Here is a 13,764-nt window from a genome sequence, read left to right as displayed (position 1 = left end):
TGGGATAAATAAAATGAAGTGATAAAATAGAAGAAAATCAAATTAAAATGTGCAAATAATTTATGAGCTAAATATCTGAGCATTTTATTACATTCATAAAGAACATTAAATACATTACATTCCTTCAATATTATAAGCAGTATTAAACGTAGCTATCATTTCAACTCGATCTTTGCGCCTTTTTGTGCTTTTTCAGCATTTCAAATCACTGTATATATTATCAGTAACAAATGTACTATTGCAAGTGTTGTGGCAATATCGGATTATCTGCTTCAAGAACGTGTACAGTTTCTTTCTGTGTGTAACTCGCGTTGATTGCTGTTCAAAATCCAGCCAATCAACCAACACTACTAAAAATACAATTTTGTTTGTCAAGGACTTAAGAAGCACGTCCCTTAACCTTTACAGTTGTTTCCAGTGACTCACTGTGTTTTTTCCTTTTTGAGAGTTTTCTTGAAGTGATCTGGGTTTAACAAAAACAGCTAGAATGTTTAACTCTGTTTGTAATATTAGCAACAAAAAGATTAGCTATCTATGTGCCATAGCCTTGTTTGAATTAAAAGTATAACAATATGCAACTGCTGCAGGTTATTGCAGAGCAAGACATTTCACAAGGCATTTTTGAAAATCCATCACTTTCTGAACCACAACAAATTTGCAAACCAGGATTATAGTTTCATGTCGGAGCACTGGGAATGATTCAGGGCTTAATTTAGGACACTTTCAGTGTCTGAGACTTTTTTTCTTTTCCTCCATTGATCGATTGCTGTCACTGGATAAGTATGATAAAGACTAACATCATGGTTCCATATTCCTTTTTTTATACCCAAATAATTCATATACTCAAATGTCCAATGTGGCAAAAGATCAAAATAGAGAGAAATGGAGTGAAGCATCTTTTTCCCTCAGTAAGTACTTAGACAGTGAGGAGTGTTGTTTTCAGTTAAACCTGGTGGGGCTTATGCTGACTGATTTGAAAAATATCTCATTTTCAAGCCCTTCAAAGCAGCTGGTCATTGTGAAATTTGTCATATTCCGATATTCTGAGGGTATCTCTCTGCATCCCTAGATGACAGAAACTCTTTCGCCAACAGTCTTTTATCCATGTACTTATTTTACAATGTTTCTTGGTGGAAATACTTTTAAAAACTGTAAAAATTGGCCATAGCAACAAACCTTTTCATAAAGTGTTCTCTACGTTTCTTTTATATTGACAACTGTGGAGAAAGACTTCCCAGAAATTGATCTTTCCATTCATTACTGTCTGAACTTCCTACCATAGCTTGTTGACTCAACTCTGTGTTCGAACACCCTTGACTGTAAACTCAGATGCACAAGCACACACAGACACACAGACATGTTGTACACACATTTTACTGCATGTGTCATCAGATAGTGGAAAAAAAGATACAAGTAAACACTCAAGCTACACCAGGCAACACCAACCACCTTTGGGTGTACTAAACGATATTGTGGCTGTGTGTGTTTCTTTCTTATTTTTATTAATTATAATAGTTTGCCAGAACTTGTGGGATTACATTTGTAAGATGTTTATTATTATTATTATTATTATTATTATTATTATTATTATTATTATTATTATTATTATTATTATTATTATTATTATTATTATTATTATTTTGGCCACTTTAAGATGATTACCACCTTTCCCAAATGTACACTATTATAACTTGTTGTTTTACATATTGTTTGCAATTATTTCTGTATGTAGATCCTTCTAATTAAAGGAATCAATTTATTTTCTTAGTTCAAACTTCATGTTATTGTTACCTTCCTAAACTAATCATTTATTTTTTTCCAAAAGTGATTTTTTTTTTGTCTAAATCATCTTTTGGCAAAAATTGTACTTAGGTCATTATTTATATGTGAAATGTATTCACTTAAAAAGATGATTCTAAATGAAAACATTCAAACACTATAATGTCACCCGTTTTTCATAATTTCCCACTCTCCTCTGCCCAACATCTTAATTGTATGGATACTTCCAGTTTTTCTGTCACATTTAAAGTTGTTTTTTGGAGTAAAAACCCATTACCTGAAATGTAAGATGTAAATATTGGCCCTGGCGTGGGAGTGAAACTTGCTCACAAACTTCTTACTTTGAATCTGAAGACTTTCTATATGAGTGTCTGTGCTTTGAAGGGGAGTTTCCCCAGCGAATTTCAATGCAAAACAACACAATTAGGTATGCAGAACAAAATGTGTTTGTCCCTGCATGAGACACATCCAGACTGAGGCAGAAAGAGAAGTTGCTTTTTTGTTCTTTTTCTGCTGCTTCTGAGTTAAGTTTGGTCAAACGCAGCGTGGCCTCCCTCTGTAGCCTGCGGTTGTATTTGTGCCTCATGATATCATCCCACCGCCGTGTGTCTGGGAGGGGTCAGTCTGCACAACCCACACACAGGCCACCACACAGCTGTTGGTTTCAACTGCCTCTGTGCCTCTAAACTTTTACTGGCACCAAGCCCTCGCCTGTATCTGTTTTTGTCTGCACTCACCCCAACCCTTTTTTCTGTTTCCTTGTTGATAACTTACTTTCACACAGTCTTTAACGGGTTTCACTCCCTTTTTCACATGTCGCTCTTTCACCTCTCTGCCGGCTTTTCTTACCGTTAAAAAAAATGTTCCAATGAGCGTTTTTTTTTGTTTGTTTGTTTGTTTTTTGAACCAATTGTTAAAAGTCAACGAATAATTGAAAAGAAGAGGTAGAGATGATCTTATGTGGTTGATGAGTTTGGTTGTGGGCGATCTTCTTGGGGGAACACGGAAAGAATGAGGCAGCTTATTTACTCAGATGGTTTACTGGTGGAGGTGTGAGGGCCGGCCAGCACACTGTGGGAACACAACGCTTTGCTTTTCTTGGTATTGCCGGCTATTTTTTGAGACCACTCTGTTTCTCTCCCCAGTGCTCTCCAGCTTTGTTTGCTCTGGATGGCATGTTTGATTATTTATCATAAGGGAAAAAAGGGAGTAGCTGGAGCAATAAACATGTGACTGCGCTGTATTTTGTTTTCCACCGAAAAGGCTGTGTCCTTTAGCAGATTTTTGAAGTGACCATAAAGTCTTTTGTTTGCTTTCTAGTGGGGGAGTTGGGCCGAGTGGAAGGAGGATCAAAAAGTTCAGATTAGCATCTCTGATGGTGTGTTTTTGCTGTAGGTGCAACTTTTCAACAGACAAATATTTAATCTGGATGGCTTTTCTCGTCCCTTGTCTATTGCCAATGAAATTGTTTGGACATCTGTCGGTTGTTTATGCCTGCCTTACATGAACAGGAGAGCATGTAGATGTTTCTGTGATGTCTGAAAATATGCATAACCCTAGAACCTTTTCATTTTTTATCATCATTTTGGTATGTTATGTAACAAACCACAATAAAGTGATGCATGCATTTTGAAGATAAAGAAAAAAAGATTTATGATTTTCATTTATTTTCTTTTGTTGTTTTTTGCAAATAAAGGTCAGAAATTGCATGAAGTTGTGCCCATTCATGTTTTGCTGACATTAACATCTAAAGACATTTGTTTCTTCTTTAAAAGTGGCTAAAAAAAATGGCTAAAGTAAATAAATCTGACTGTAAATAAATATCAAATTTCAGGGATTTTATTTACAGATTATTTGTTATGCTTGAACACTGACTGGGGCATTCTAATGAATAAATATGATTTGATCTAGGGGTTTAGTGATATTGCCAAAAAATGATATGATGATATGTATTTTAAATACCTTGATAACTATATCACAAATAATATTCCACATGTTCTGTTTTTTCTTTGTTTTGGGAGGATGAGGAGGTATTTATAAAGTCACTACATTAAAAATATTAATATAAAAATATGTACAAAATCACACAGTTTGCTTAACATGATAAGGAAAATACAAAATAAATGTAATGTAAAGTAATTTAACAAAAGCAGTCTGAAATCAGCTACCAAATGGAATTAAATACTTAAATACAAAATTAAACTAACTGTTGTGCTTCAGCAGTACATTCGTTTTACAAGATGTTAAAAAGTACTCATATTTTAAAAAATTGCAATAATGTACAAAACTAAGAATCGTGTTTTAATATAAAAGGATATCTTACTTTTAAAAATGCTCAACGACAAAATATATATCGTACATAAAAGCTTGTGCACACTTCCTAATGATCTGGAACTTTGCTTATTTTCATTTCTTCCATCTGTGATGGACATCTCTGTGTTATTGTTTGTAGCCCCCATCCCATGCAGGGCTGATTTCACCGCTTTACCAACAATGTGTGAAATATGATTTTTTTTTTTTTTAAGGACTATCTGATTTAGGACATGGAGCAATAAGCACTTTCAACTCTACTGCCCTCATAGCTCAGCACACCTCTGGCCTCATGGTGACCACGGGAGATTAACAAAGGTTAATCATATCAAGTTTTGTGAAAATTGGATGATGCATGTGTGATTTAGAGCCAACCATATGCAAAAGTCGAGGAATTAGAATTTGCCATTTAACCACTCCCACATGGTTCAGCCATCAACTAGTGTTGAGAGCAGGATTTACTGTCATGTTCTATGTCATTAAACAGGTTTATATCTCCATAAATCAAAGATTAAAAGGAAGAAAACCAGCAGAAAAACAGGTGGCTTCCTGTTGAAAGGGGGTAGAGATAAGGTGATGTCACCATTTGACCATGTGAATGTGATGAGCTCTGGTCTGTTATAACAGAAAGAAAGTTTTATGCAGCCGGGAGCTTGTGTGTGGAAGTTATTCCACTTTATGTTTTTTATGGCCAGTAACCAGATTTTGAGGCACACGCTTTGATGTAGATAACTTTGACCTTCAATCCCTCAAGACTCTGCTGACTGATTCTGAAGTATGTATGTCAAAAGCTGCAGGAAGAGTTCGCTCAGATACAACATGTGTAAAAAAGACTCAATGGCAGCTTTGATCCAAAATGGCTGACTTCTTGTTGAGTTTGGACCACGGCTTCAGGAGACCTTTTGGTTTGTCCTTAGAAGATATGTGTACCAAATTGGGGCAATTAGGGCTATTTTTTTTAAAGATTTCCATAGGGCACTGTGGAGGAATTAGACCACACCTACCAAATATTACACTGTATTCTTGTTGGGGGGGGCAGATTAAGATTGGTCACAGTGAGATTGGTGCAGCTCAGCTAAAACATGTGTAATTTAAAGCCAAATGTATGGCAACTGCGTGACCTCTGACTTTGCTGTGCTGTCATGGCCATGCCCTCCAGCAAAAACTGTGCTTTAAAGCAAGTGAGACGAACATGTTATCTGTCTTCTGAGACGAGATAAACTTGATTAGGTCAAGGGGATCAGAGATGGAACTTTCCAAGAAAAAAAAGCGACTTCCTGTTCTGAGGAGGCAGGTCTTAAATGACATAGTCCACATTGAATTATTGGGAAATCCAACAAGGATGACCAAATTTGGTACAGTTTGACCTTTGCATGTGAAAGTTATAGTGTTTTGTTTGCGATGGCGAGTAAGCCAGGTCCACCGCTTGGCCATGTATCCTAAACGTGCTAAAAGAACTAATTATTTTAATAACTTTTAATCCCCCATCCCATAACTGCATACTGACCGAAATTGAACAGGTAAAAATACCTAGAAGGAGTTTGTTAAACTTTGAGGTGTGTAAATGTCAAAAATGGCCAAAAGGTGACCTTTGACCCAAAATAGCTGACTCCCTGTACATTTTAGGTGTTATACCTGCGTACTGAATTTCAGATCTGTACAATGTACGGTTTATTCTATCTCACTTTCGGTGCTGCAGAGCAGTTTGGCCATACCTGCTTTTGATTTCATTCAAATCCAAAAATCTTGTGTGGCAGACAATTTTGGTGAGCTTTCCAATATATTAAGGCCTCCTAAGAGCCATGTGAAGTGACAAAGAAATGTTGTTTTTTGGGGTTTTTTAAAAAAAAAGAAGAAATCCTTCAAATTCAGTAGGTCTTAGCAGCGATTAGCTGCTCAGGCCTAATTGAATATAGTCTCTAAGAGCAGTTTAGTGATACAAATCACACTTCTATATGTGACTGGTGTCCTAAAGAACCTGATTTCAAATAGGTATGTTTTTCAAGAACAGCATTTGTGCTTATGTCATTATGAATGCTGTGTCATGCAGTTACTGTCATACAGTTAGCTAAAAAAGAAATAATAAATATATTTTATGATCATTTTGTTGTCACAATAGTTACTACAAAATATCATGATAAAATTTCAGGTCCATATAATCGCCACCCTATAATCCTTTGCTGCATCACTTTCACTGTCACATGACCAACCTCCTCATCCTCCTGAAACACAAACAACAAATAGATGGAATACACATCAACTGTTAGCACACTGATACCAATATTTAAAAAAGAAATCTAACATCGGGCTGATACCGATATAAAAAAATAAATGACATTGGCCAATAGCAAAAGAAAACTAACCCTAACCCTAATATATTATACATCACTAATCTCAACTTCCTGTTATAGTCCAAGCTGGTTTCCTGGATTCCCTTGTATTTAGCTCAATTAACACTTTCCATCATCCTCCTATAGAAAAAAAATGTTTCCCCAAAGTATGATGCTGCCATCACCACCATGTTTCACAGTGGTGATTGTGTGGTTAAAGTTATGTACAGTGTTAGTTTTTCACAATTATTTAATAAAATACAAGTAAAACACACGAATGGTTGTGGCTGCAAAGTGACAAAGTATAAGAAGATGGCTTTAAAAAGTTGTAATTGGAAGATATTGCCAGACTATCTACTTAATACTTTTCTTTAGCACATTTTTAACCCATTGTTGTTGGGGGGGTTTTCACTCTGACAGGCCTTCCAAGTCGCTCGGCAGATTCTCCTCCAGCAGCAGCAGTCTCAGGTGCAGCTGCAGACTCGACTGAACCCTGGGCGCAAATCTCCCAAACTCAGTGACAAGCAGCAGAGCCAGCTACAGGTAACCTGCCAAAAGCGCCATCAGCTTCAAAGACAATCTCCTCTGTATTAACATGGTGTTATCAGGTGGTTTTGCTTATTTTACTTTGTGGTTTGCTGAATTCGGAAAAAAAACAATCTAGTGAACTTTTGTAGCAAGAACACAGTGTGCAAAAAAAAAAAAAGTACAGCACAGGGTTAAGTTCACAAACAGGAAATTAGAAGTAGCTGTGCAACATGTGCAGTTATGTATTGGCTACATTATGTGTGATTTAGTATAACATACACATGCTGATGTGAGAAAAAAGATGTGAAGCAGAAATTGTGTGTGAAAATCCGGTTTTTGGATGTAACAAAATTCCAGCCAAAATCATCAACAAATCTTTTCAGACAGGACATAAGTTTGAGTTTAAGGAGAAGAATTTTTTTTTTTTTTTTTTTAAAGGGAAGAAGCAAAGAAAAAAGTCAGCCTGTGCTCATCCTTCCAGCTTTTCATCACAATCAGTAGGATTATAGGAAGTGGCAGCTTTCTGCCACCAGCAGCAGGAGGCACAACAGAGCAGCCCGTCTGGTGGGGTAGATGTTCCAGATTGTGGGGGCTTCAAGTAAAAGCAGGGATAGATGCAGAAAACCGTAACAGTCAAGTGAGTTACAGAGAAACATAAAGAGTTAAAGAAAAAAGAATCCTTTTCCATAAATTGGCTTAATCTCATTTGATTTTAATTCCAACATTACCACGTCTGTGATGCAATATTTACCTTAATTTCAGATCACTTGCCTTCAAAGATGTATATCTATGTTTAAGAAAGGAGCGCTTGTTTGCTCCAGTGCGAAATTACAAGTGACTTTAGGGACTTGGTAATTCGTACAGAGGCCCTCATTCTCTGCGTGCACACACATGTGGATATATATAATATTTAATACCTCTTATTATCCCATCAGGGGCAGACTTTTTTTTTTAACGAGCTATTGTGGTAGCTGGGTCTAAAGTCAGGTTGTGGAAAAGCCCCTTTGTTGTGCAAATGTCTTGGAAATTGCTCCGGAGAATGAAATATGACTGCAATAATCTTTCAGTGGTGTGCATATTTGTCAGGTTTCCAAAAAAAGTTGAAAGGATCAAACTGAAGTATTTTTTTCCCCTGGACGGTGTGGTGGAGGTCGGCAGAGGGGACCGCGGCAGCAGCGGATTCCAGCGTACAGCCAGTTGTTGGTACATAGTGGAGCCCCAGAGCATCTCCTGCAGACAAAGACTAAATTAAAATTCTAATTTATTAATGTATACAGAGAGCTCGACCAAGCTGTCACTCAGCTATTGAAGAGAGAGAGAGTCTGGCTCGCTCTCCCTCCCCCTTGTTTCACTCCCCACCTCTGTACACTTCTCGTGCGGTAGAGCTCAGTCTTGCCGGAGTGTCTTATTGAATGTTGCAAATTGCCTGCTCTCTAATGTCATGAGTTACATTTAGTTGACATTACGCAAAAAAAAAGAAAAGCCACAGGTTCAAACAAGTATTTGTTGATCTCTGAATGATGTATTCTGCTAATTAAATACACCCCACAACCATACACACGTAGGCCAAAGCATTCATGAATAAACATCAGTGTCGTTCTGAGGATGTGTTATGCCTCGTTTGTGTTTCTGTTGTTCTTCATGGTGGTTAGATTGTCTCCGCTGCTGGTTGTTTCGTCTCTTCACGTTTTTCTTATGTTTGCAGTTCGTGTCTGCAAAAAACTCAGGGACAAGATGGAGCTCTCTGCCACATAATGTCATGTACTGACAGTTCTGTGGGGGCGTTCCCTACATACTTTGACATTCAGCGACTTAATGGGATTTTTTTGTACTCTACACCAGGCACTATGACATTCTTAAGAAAAAACATTGGGGTTTTATGGTATTTGCTGTATTTTCTGGAAGATAAGGGATTTTTCTGATAGTCCGTTAGACTCGATTTGATTTGAGACCAAAACTGGAACATTTGTTGCATTTTCAGCTGGTGCCATTCTACTTTACACTGCGCTGTGTCAAACAAAGCAAATCCTTTGAAAGACATGTTCACTTCTTCGTCTGTGATGGTGCTCCACTAAGAGCTACTGAAGGAAGAGACACAAAAACATCTGAAGAAGATAGGCTACTGAGCTCAACTTCCTTCTTCATGAAATGTAAACAAGAATGGAGTGGCTTTAAATTTTGGAGTTTGTAGGATTTCTCTTTTGTATTTGACAAAGGACCAGTCATTTCTCCCATTAGCGCTAGCACGTTTGTTTTAGTAGTGTTTACCCAGAATGCCTTGTGCTTAATTCCGCTTTGTGCTTCTTGATTAGTCTCCGATCTGCTTGCTTTCACATGTGCACTCATACCGCCCTAGACTTCACTTCAACCAAACTGAGACGCAGGTTTGTATGCAGACCAGAGTTTGCTTTTTTGGTTCATATTAGTTTGATTACGCATTCACACCTCACCAAATGAACCAGACTTCCTAGGCAAGCAAACTACAGATCAATTAAAACAAACTAAGCAGGGCTGGTGTGAATCCACCCTAAGTTGCCCTTTCTTCATAGTTTAACTGGTCCTGCAACTTGTAGTCAGGTGCAACTAATCATGTTTTTTTCTTTTTCAAGACACATTTTTTGACTGCTGCAACTTATTATATTTCTTATATTGATTTAAACAGACTTGAGGATAAACTACTTAGGCTTAGTATAAATATACTGATGTGTAAAACTTCACATGTTTTTGCTACCTTGCAATTTATAGACATGGTATAGTGGTCATAGCTTATATTATGCTTGATTGACATACAGCTCTTAGCCAAAAAGCTGTAGTTTGAAAACAGTTACCTTAAGTGATGAATGATGCTACTTTCACTTCCACATTATTACTGAGCTTGTTTTTTACAACCAGACAATTTTTTGTGAGGGAAAAAGTGTTGTAATTTTCTTTCAGCCAGCTGACAAGCAGTGCATAGGAACAGATGAGATACAGAGAAAACTGCTCACTCCAGTAATTTCTCTAGCATCTCGTAAAAAAGTCTTGAAGGCATAGAAACAATACAAGGGAGAATTTTTGAAAATGTTATAAGCTATGGTTATAAATTGACAGAATATTAGTAGTACAATTAAATTACTTGGGCTGGACGTTATTACTGAAAAACATGTGATTTAAGTATTTCATATCAGTCAATATTGATAATTATTGATTAGTTTGTTATTTTAAATAACTGAAATATTACCAAACTAGTGACATGACTTTTCCTGTTTTATCCAGTTTTTTTATACTTGTTGTTTTTTTGTTTATGTTTTGTTTTGTTGAGCAGTTATGAAACACTGTAACAAAACATGGAACTGCTGCTGTGCAAGCTACTCAACAGGTTGTTCCTAGGTAACCAAAGACCAAGCGAGTTCTTTGATGCCACCAACCTACCTTAGCTGGCTGGGAGAGGTTGAGCAGCTAAAGCCTTTCCTATGCCTACATCCCCCAGAATGCTGTGCTGTACTGGATCAGAGTCCAGTGAAATTATTGAATATTCTATCAGATGTACCATCTGTTGAAATTGATCACCTGCCTATTGCAACATATACAGATATTTTTTTTTTATTTTCCAGCCCTACTTAAATGCTACATAAAATTTGAGTTATGACTAAAATATCTTCATAACTCATGACATTACTACAACTAAAAATCAAAATCTGTAAACAAATTTACATTTGTTTACAAATGTGAAATGGCAAAGAGGAGAATTAAAAGCAGCAGTCAGTTTTATCTCAGTTCCCCTTTATAAAAACTGAGCTCACAGGATCCCCATTTGCACACACAAACATACATACATGAAACATACTCTACCCCCATCACACAGGCCTGAATAATGATTCTCTCTCGAGGTGGACCGGGACATCAAAAGACACGATCCAACAATTATGAGACCATAGTAAAGAGAGCAACTCATAAAAGCACTTGATCTGCAAACGGAGCTCCATTCATCTCAGCCGTCTTCCTATTAGGCATGAACAAGGAGCTGTGCTGGAAGACTTTTTTTACTCATTCGGAGATGTGACTCATTTCCAATTCATTCAAGTCAAAAAAATATATAATGAACCACATTATATATGAAACATCTGGTTAGAGATAGAAAAAAAATGACCTGCATAGAGTACAGAAGGGGGAAAAAATTATGAGTCAAACAAACCTCGGCATCCTTGATCAGTGTTAAACAGTGACGTGCGGTCAGGGGAGGCAGGTGAGGCAGTGCCTCACCTGCCATCATGGAAAGAAAGAAAATATATAATCATAAAGTAATTTAAATTGTTATATTCATCCGGTGGTTTGTACTAAAAAATATTTATTTTTCATGTAGCTTCACCAATTTCGATTTTTATTTGTTCAAAATCGCTGAATTTTCTTATTTTCCCATTCAAATGCTTGGAAGCGATGCCGGTGAGGCAGCAGCGAGCTCTGCCTCACCTTGGATTGCGCAACCCCTGGCTCTGCGCTGGCTGCTAAGCGGAGAGAGCATGTTGCTGTACGGCGTCAATAAAATGGTTTAAACAAATTTAATATGTGAACTTATTTCCAATAATTTAGCTTATGTATATAATGTACAGTGCTTTTTGTCACCAACTGTGTTTGTGTAACGTGTTTCGTGTAATGAGCGATTATAAACGGCAGAGAACAGGTTCGAGGTGAGGCAGGCAGTTCTCTTGCCTCATGGCAGGCGGTGCTCAAGATCCCAGACGTTCGTCTTGTTCACTCCTCAACTGCCGAGTAAGTGACAGCGAGCTAGGCTAAACGATTCGGGAAGCAAGTCAAGTGCAGCGATAGATTTTGTGAGCTACAGTTTGTATGTGTAAGGATGCAGAAGTGAAACATAACCTGTAAACTGCTGTCAATCTATGCATCTATTTGCAAATCTGATTCTGATGACGTCAGTGCCTCACCAGCTATGAACCTCACCGCACGTCACTGGTGTTAAATGGCTCTTTGGTATTATGTCTTCGACTGGGGTCTCCCCTCGGCCCACTGCTGCCTCTGGATGAAGATGCCGTACACTCAGCAGCTCAAAGGCCTTCTAATCAGAGCAGAGATGCTAGCAGCTAGAAAGCAGCAAAACATACTTGACTGGTCAAAAAAACAGTAAATTACATCGACAGAATGACACGTGTAATTAAAAGAATCCATGCTGCTTTAGCTCTTTCTTTTTTTACTTACGTGCTCGCACCTACAGTGGCACAGTGAAGAGAGCCAGCTACTCCCACCCCGCTAATTACCATTATCAGTGAAATGGTAGGGTTTGACTCATTAGTTCCATGTGCATTTAATTAGAGGCAGGCTGAAATTGGATTTAACTTATTACTTTTTCATGGATCACTTTCTTGTCATCACTTCAAATTGGATTGCAGCCCCAGGTAACTAATTATGCCAGCCGCAGGATCAGGAGTGAAGAAATAGGTAATTAGGAAGAACACTGTCGGACCCTCGCTTGATAGTTCACCAGCATCAGGGTTGGAGGGAGAGACGGGTGAGTGGGGGGCACACAAGGGGAGTTTCTGCTATTCTGTGGCGTTGCACGCTGTAAAGGCTGGTTAACCACAGCTCTTTTGCAAGGGATCCAAGGTATGCATCGACCCCCTGCAGGGGGTTATGTGACCCTCAGCTGGGCCTAGATGTTGTTTCAACATGGTGTCTATGCTACCAGATTATACTTGTTCCTCATTCATTGGACAGAATTTTATGTACATGGCACTGCTGCAGAGAAGAAGTTTCCCCCCTGCAGATACGGTTTGAATTTTACTGTATGAACGACTGGGCCTACAATGGTTAACACTTGCTATGTTTCCATTTGCACAAATTGGAATTGTGAAAAATAATTTGCTTAATGGAAATGCAGCAATTTTGAAAAAACACATTTTTCGATAAAACTTTTTTGTGTTTTTTCCAGCTGTATCAAAATTTGTTTTTCATAAAACTGCAATGGAAACAAATTTTTTGCATCACACAAGTCACGTGATCAACAACCAGAAGTTACTGCTGGTGGAAATGACAAAGAAGACAGGTGGTGGTAATAGGACAATGACTTGTATTAACATACATAGGTATGATTTTAATTGTGTTTCTTATTTAATGGAAACAACACAATTGCGGAATTGTGTTTTTTTGACATTAGTTAAATGTCCACAATGTTTAGAGCACATTTGTAATGGAAACGCAGCACCAAGAGAGTTCTAGTTTCAAATTCCAGATAGGGGTCTTTCTGAACTTAAAAAGAAAAAGAAACACAAAACTTTTACAAACAATTGAGTTTTTAAAAAACACTCAGTCATCTATTAGAAAACGATTAACAGAGAAGAATACAAGGATGGGAGGAGGAGGGGGGAAGGGAGTGGAGCCTTTCTTCCACCCTGCCAGGGGTTGGAGTTTTCATGTTCTCCTCATGCATGTGAAAATTCCCTGCAGGTACTCCAGCTTCTTTTAACAGTCCAAGAATGCTAAGAAATTTTGAATTAGCACAGATTCATATTACAGATGTTTGTAAGGGGTGTTCTGATGTAATATTGATATAGGAAATCGGACTGATATCAACCAAACATGAGTATTGGATTATATTGAACTGCATCAAAAATTTCCAATTTAAGTACACTGATAGAAGCACTTCATTCCAGCATTTAGTCCACCCCGGCATATATATACAGGAGTGCTTGTAAATGAGGGGCCGTTTAAGACAAAAACTATGTTTTGTCTCTCACACACTACTAAAGCCGCCTACTCCGGCTCACTTACTTAGAGCCTAAGTGAACCTCCGAGCGCTTGAGGAGGGAGCGGTAAAGCGGTAAAC

General features: G+C 37.8%; 1 protein-coding gene across 5 annotated transcripts in view; it reads left to right on the top strand.

Moving 5' to 3' along the window:
- The window catches only part of foxp1 (forkhead box P1), a 308,396-nt gene that overhangs the window by 194,120 nt on the left and 100,512 nt on the right, over positions 1-13,764 (top strand). For all 5 annotated transcript variants that reach the window (XM_023325335.1, XM_023325333.1, XM_023325331.1 and 2 more), the window contains one exon: positions 6,840-6,962. In XM_023325335.1, coding sequence (XP_023181103.1) covers positions 6,840-6,962 — 123 coding nt within the window. The remainder of the gene's footprint in view (positions 1-6,839; positions 6,963-13,764) is intronic.

This window comes from Xiphophorus maculatus, chromosome 20, assembly GCF_002775205.1.
Source record: "Xiphophorus maculatus strain JP 163 A chromosome 20, X_maculatus-5.0-male, whole genome shotgun sequence".
In the NCBI taxonomy this organism is placed as follows: domain Eukaryota; kingdom Metazoa; phylum Chordata; class Actinopteri; order Cyprinodontiformes; family Poeciliidae; genus Xiphophorus; species Xiphophorus maculatus.
The sequence above is the reverse complement of the archived record's forward strand: the minus strand, read 5'-3'. Positions and strand labels throughout refer to the sequence as shown.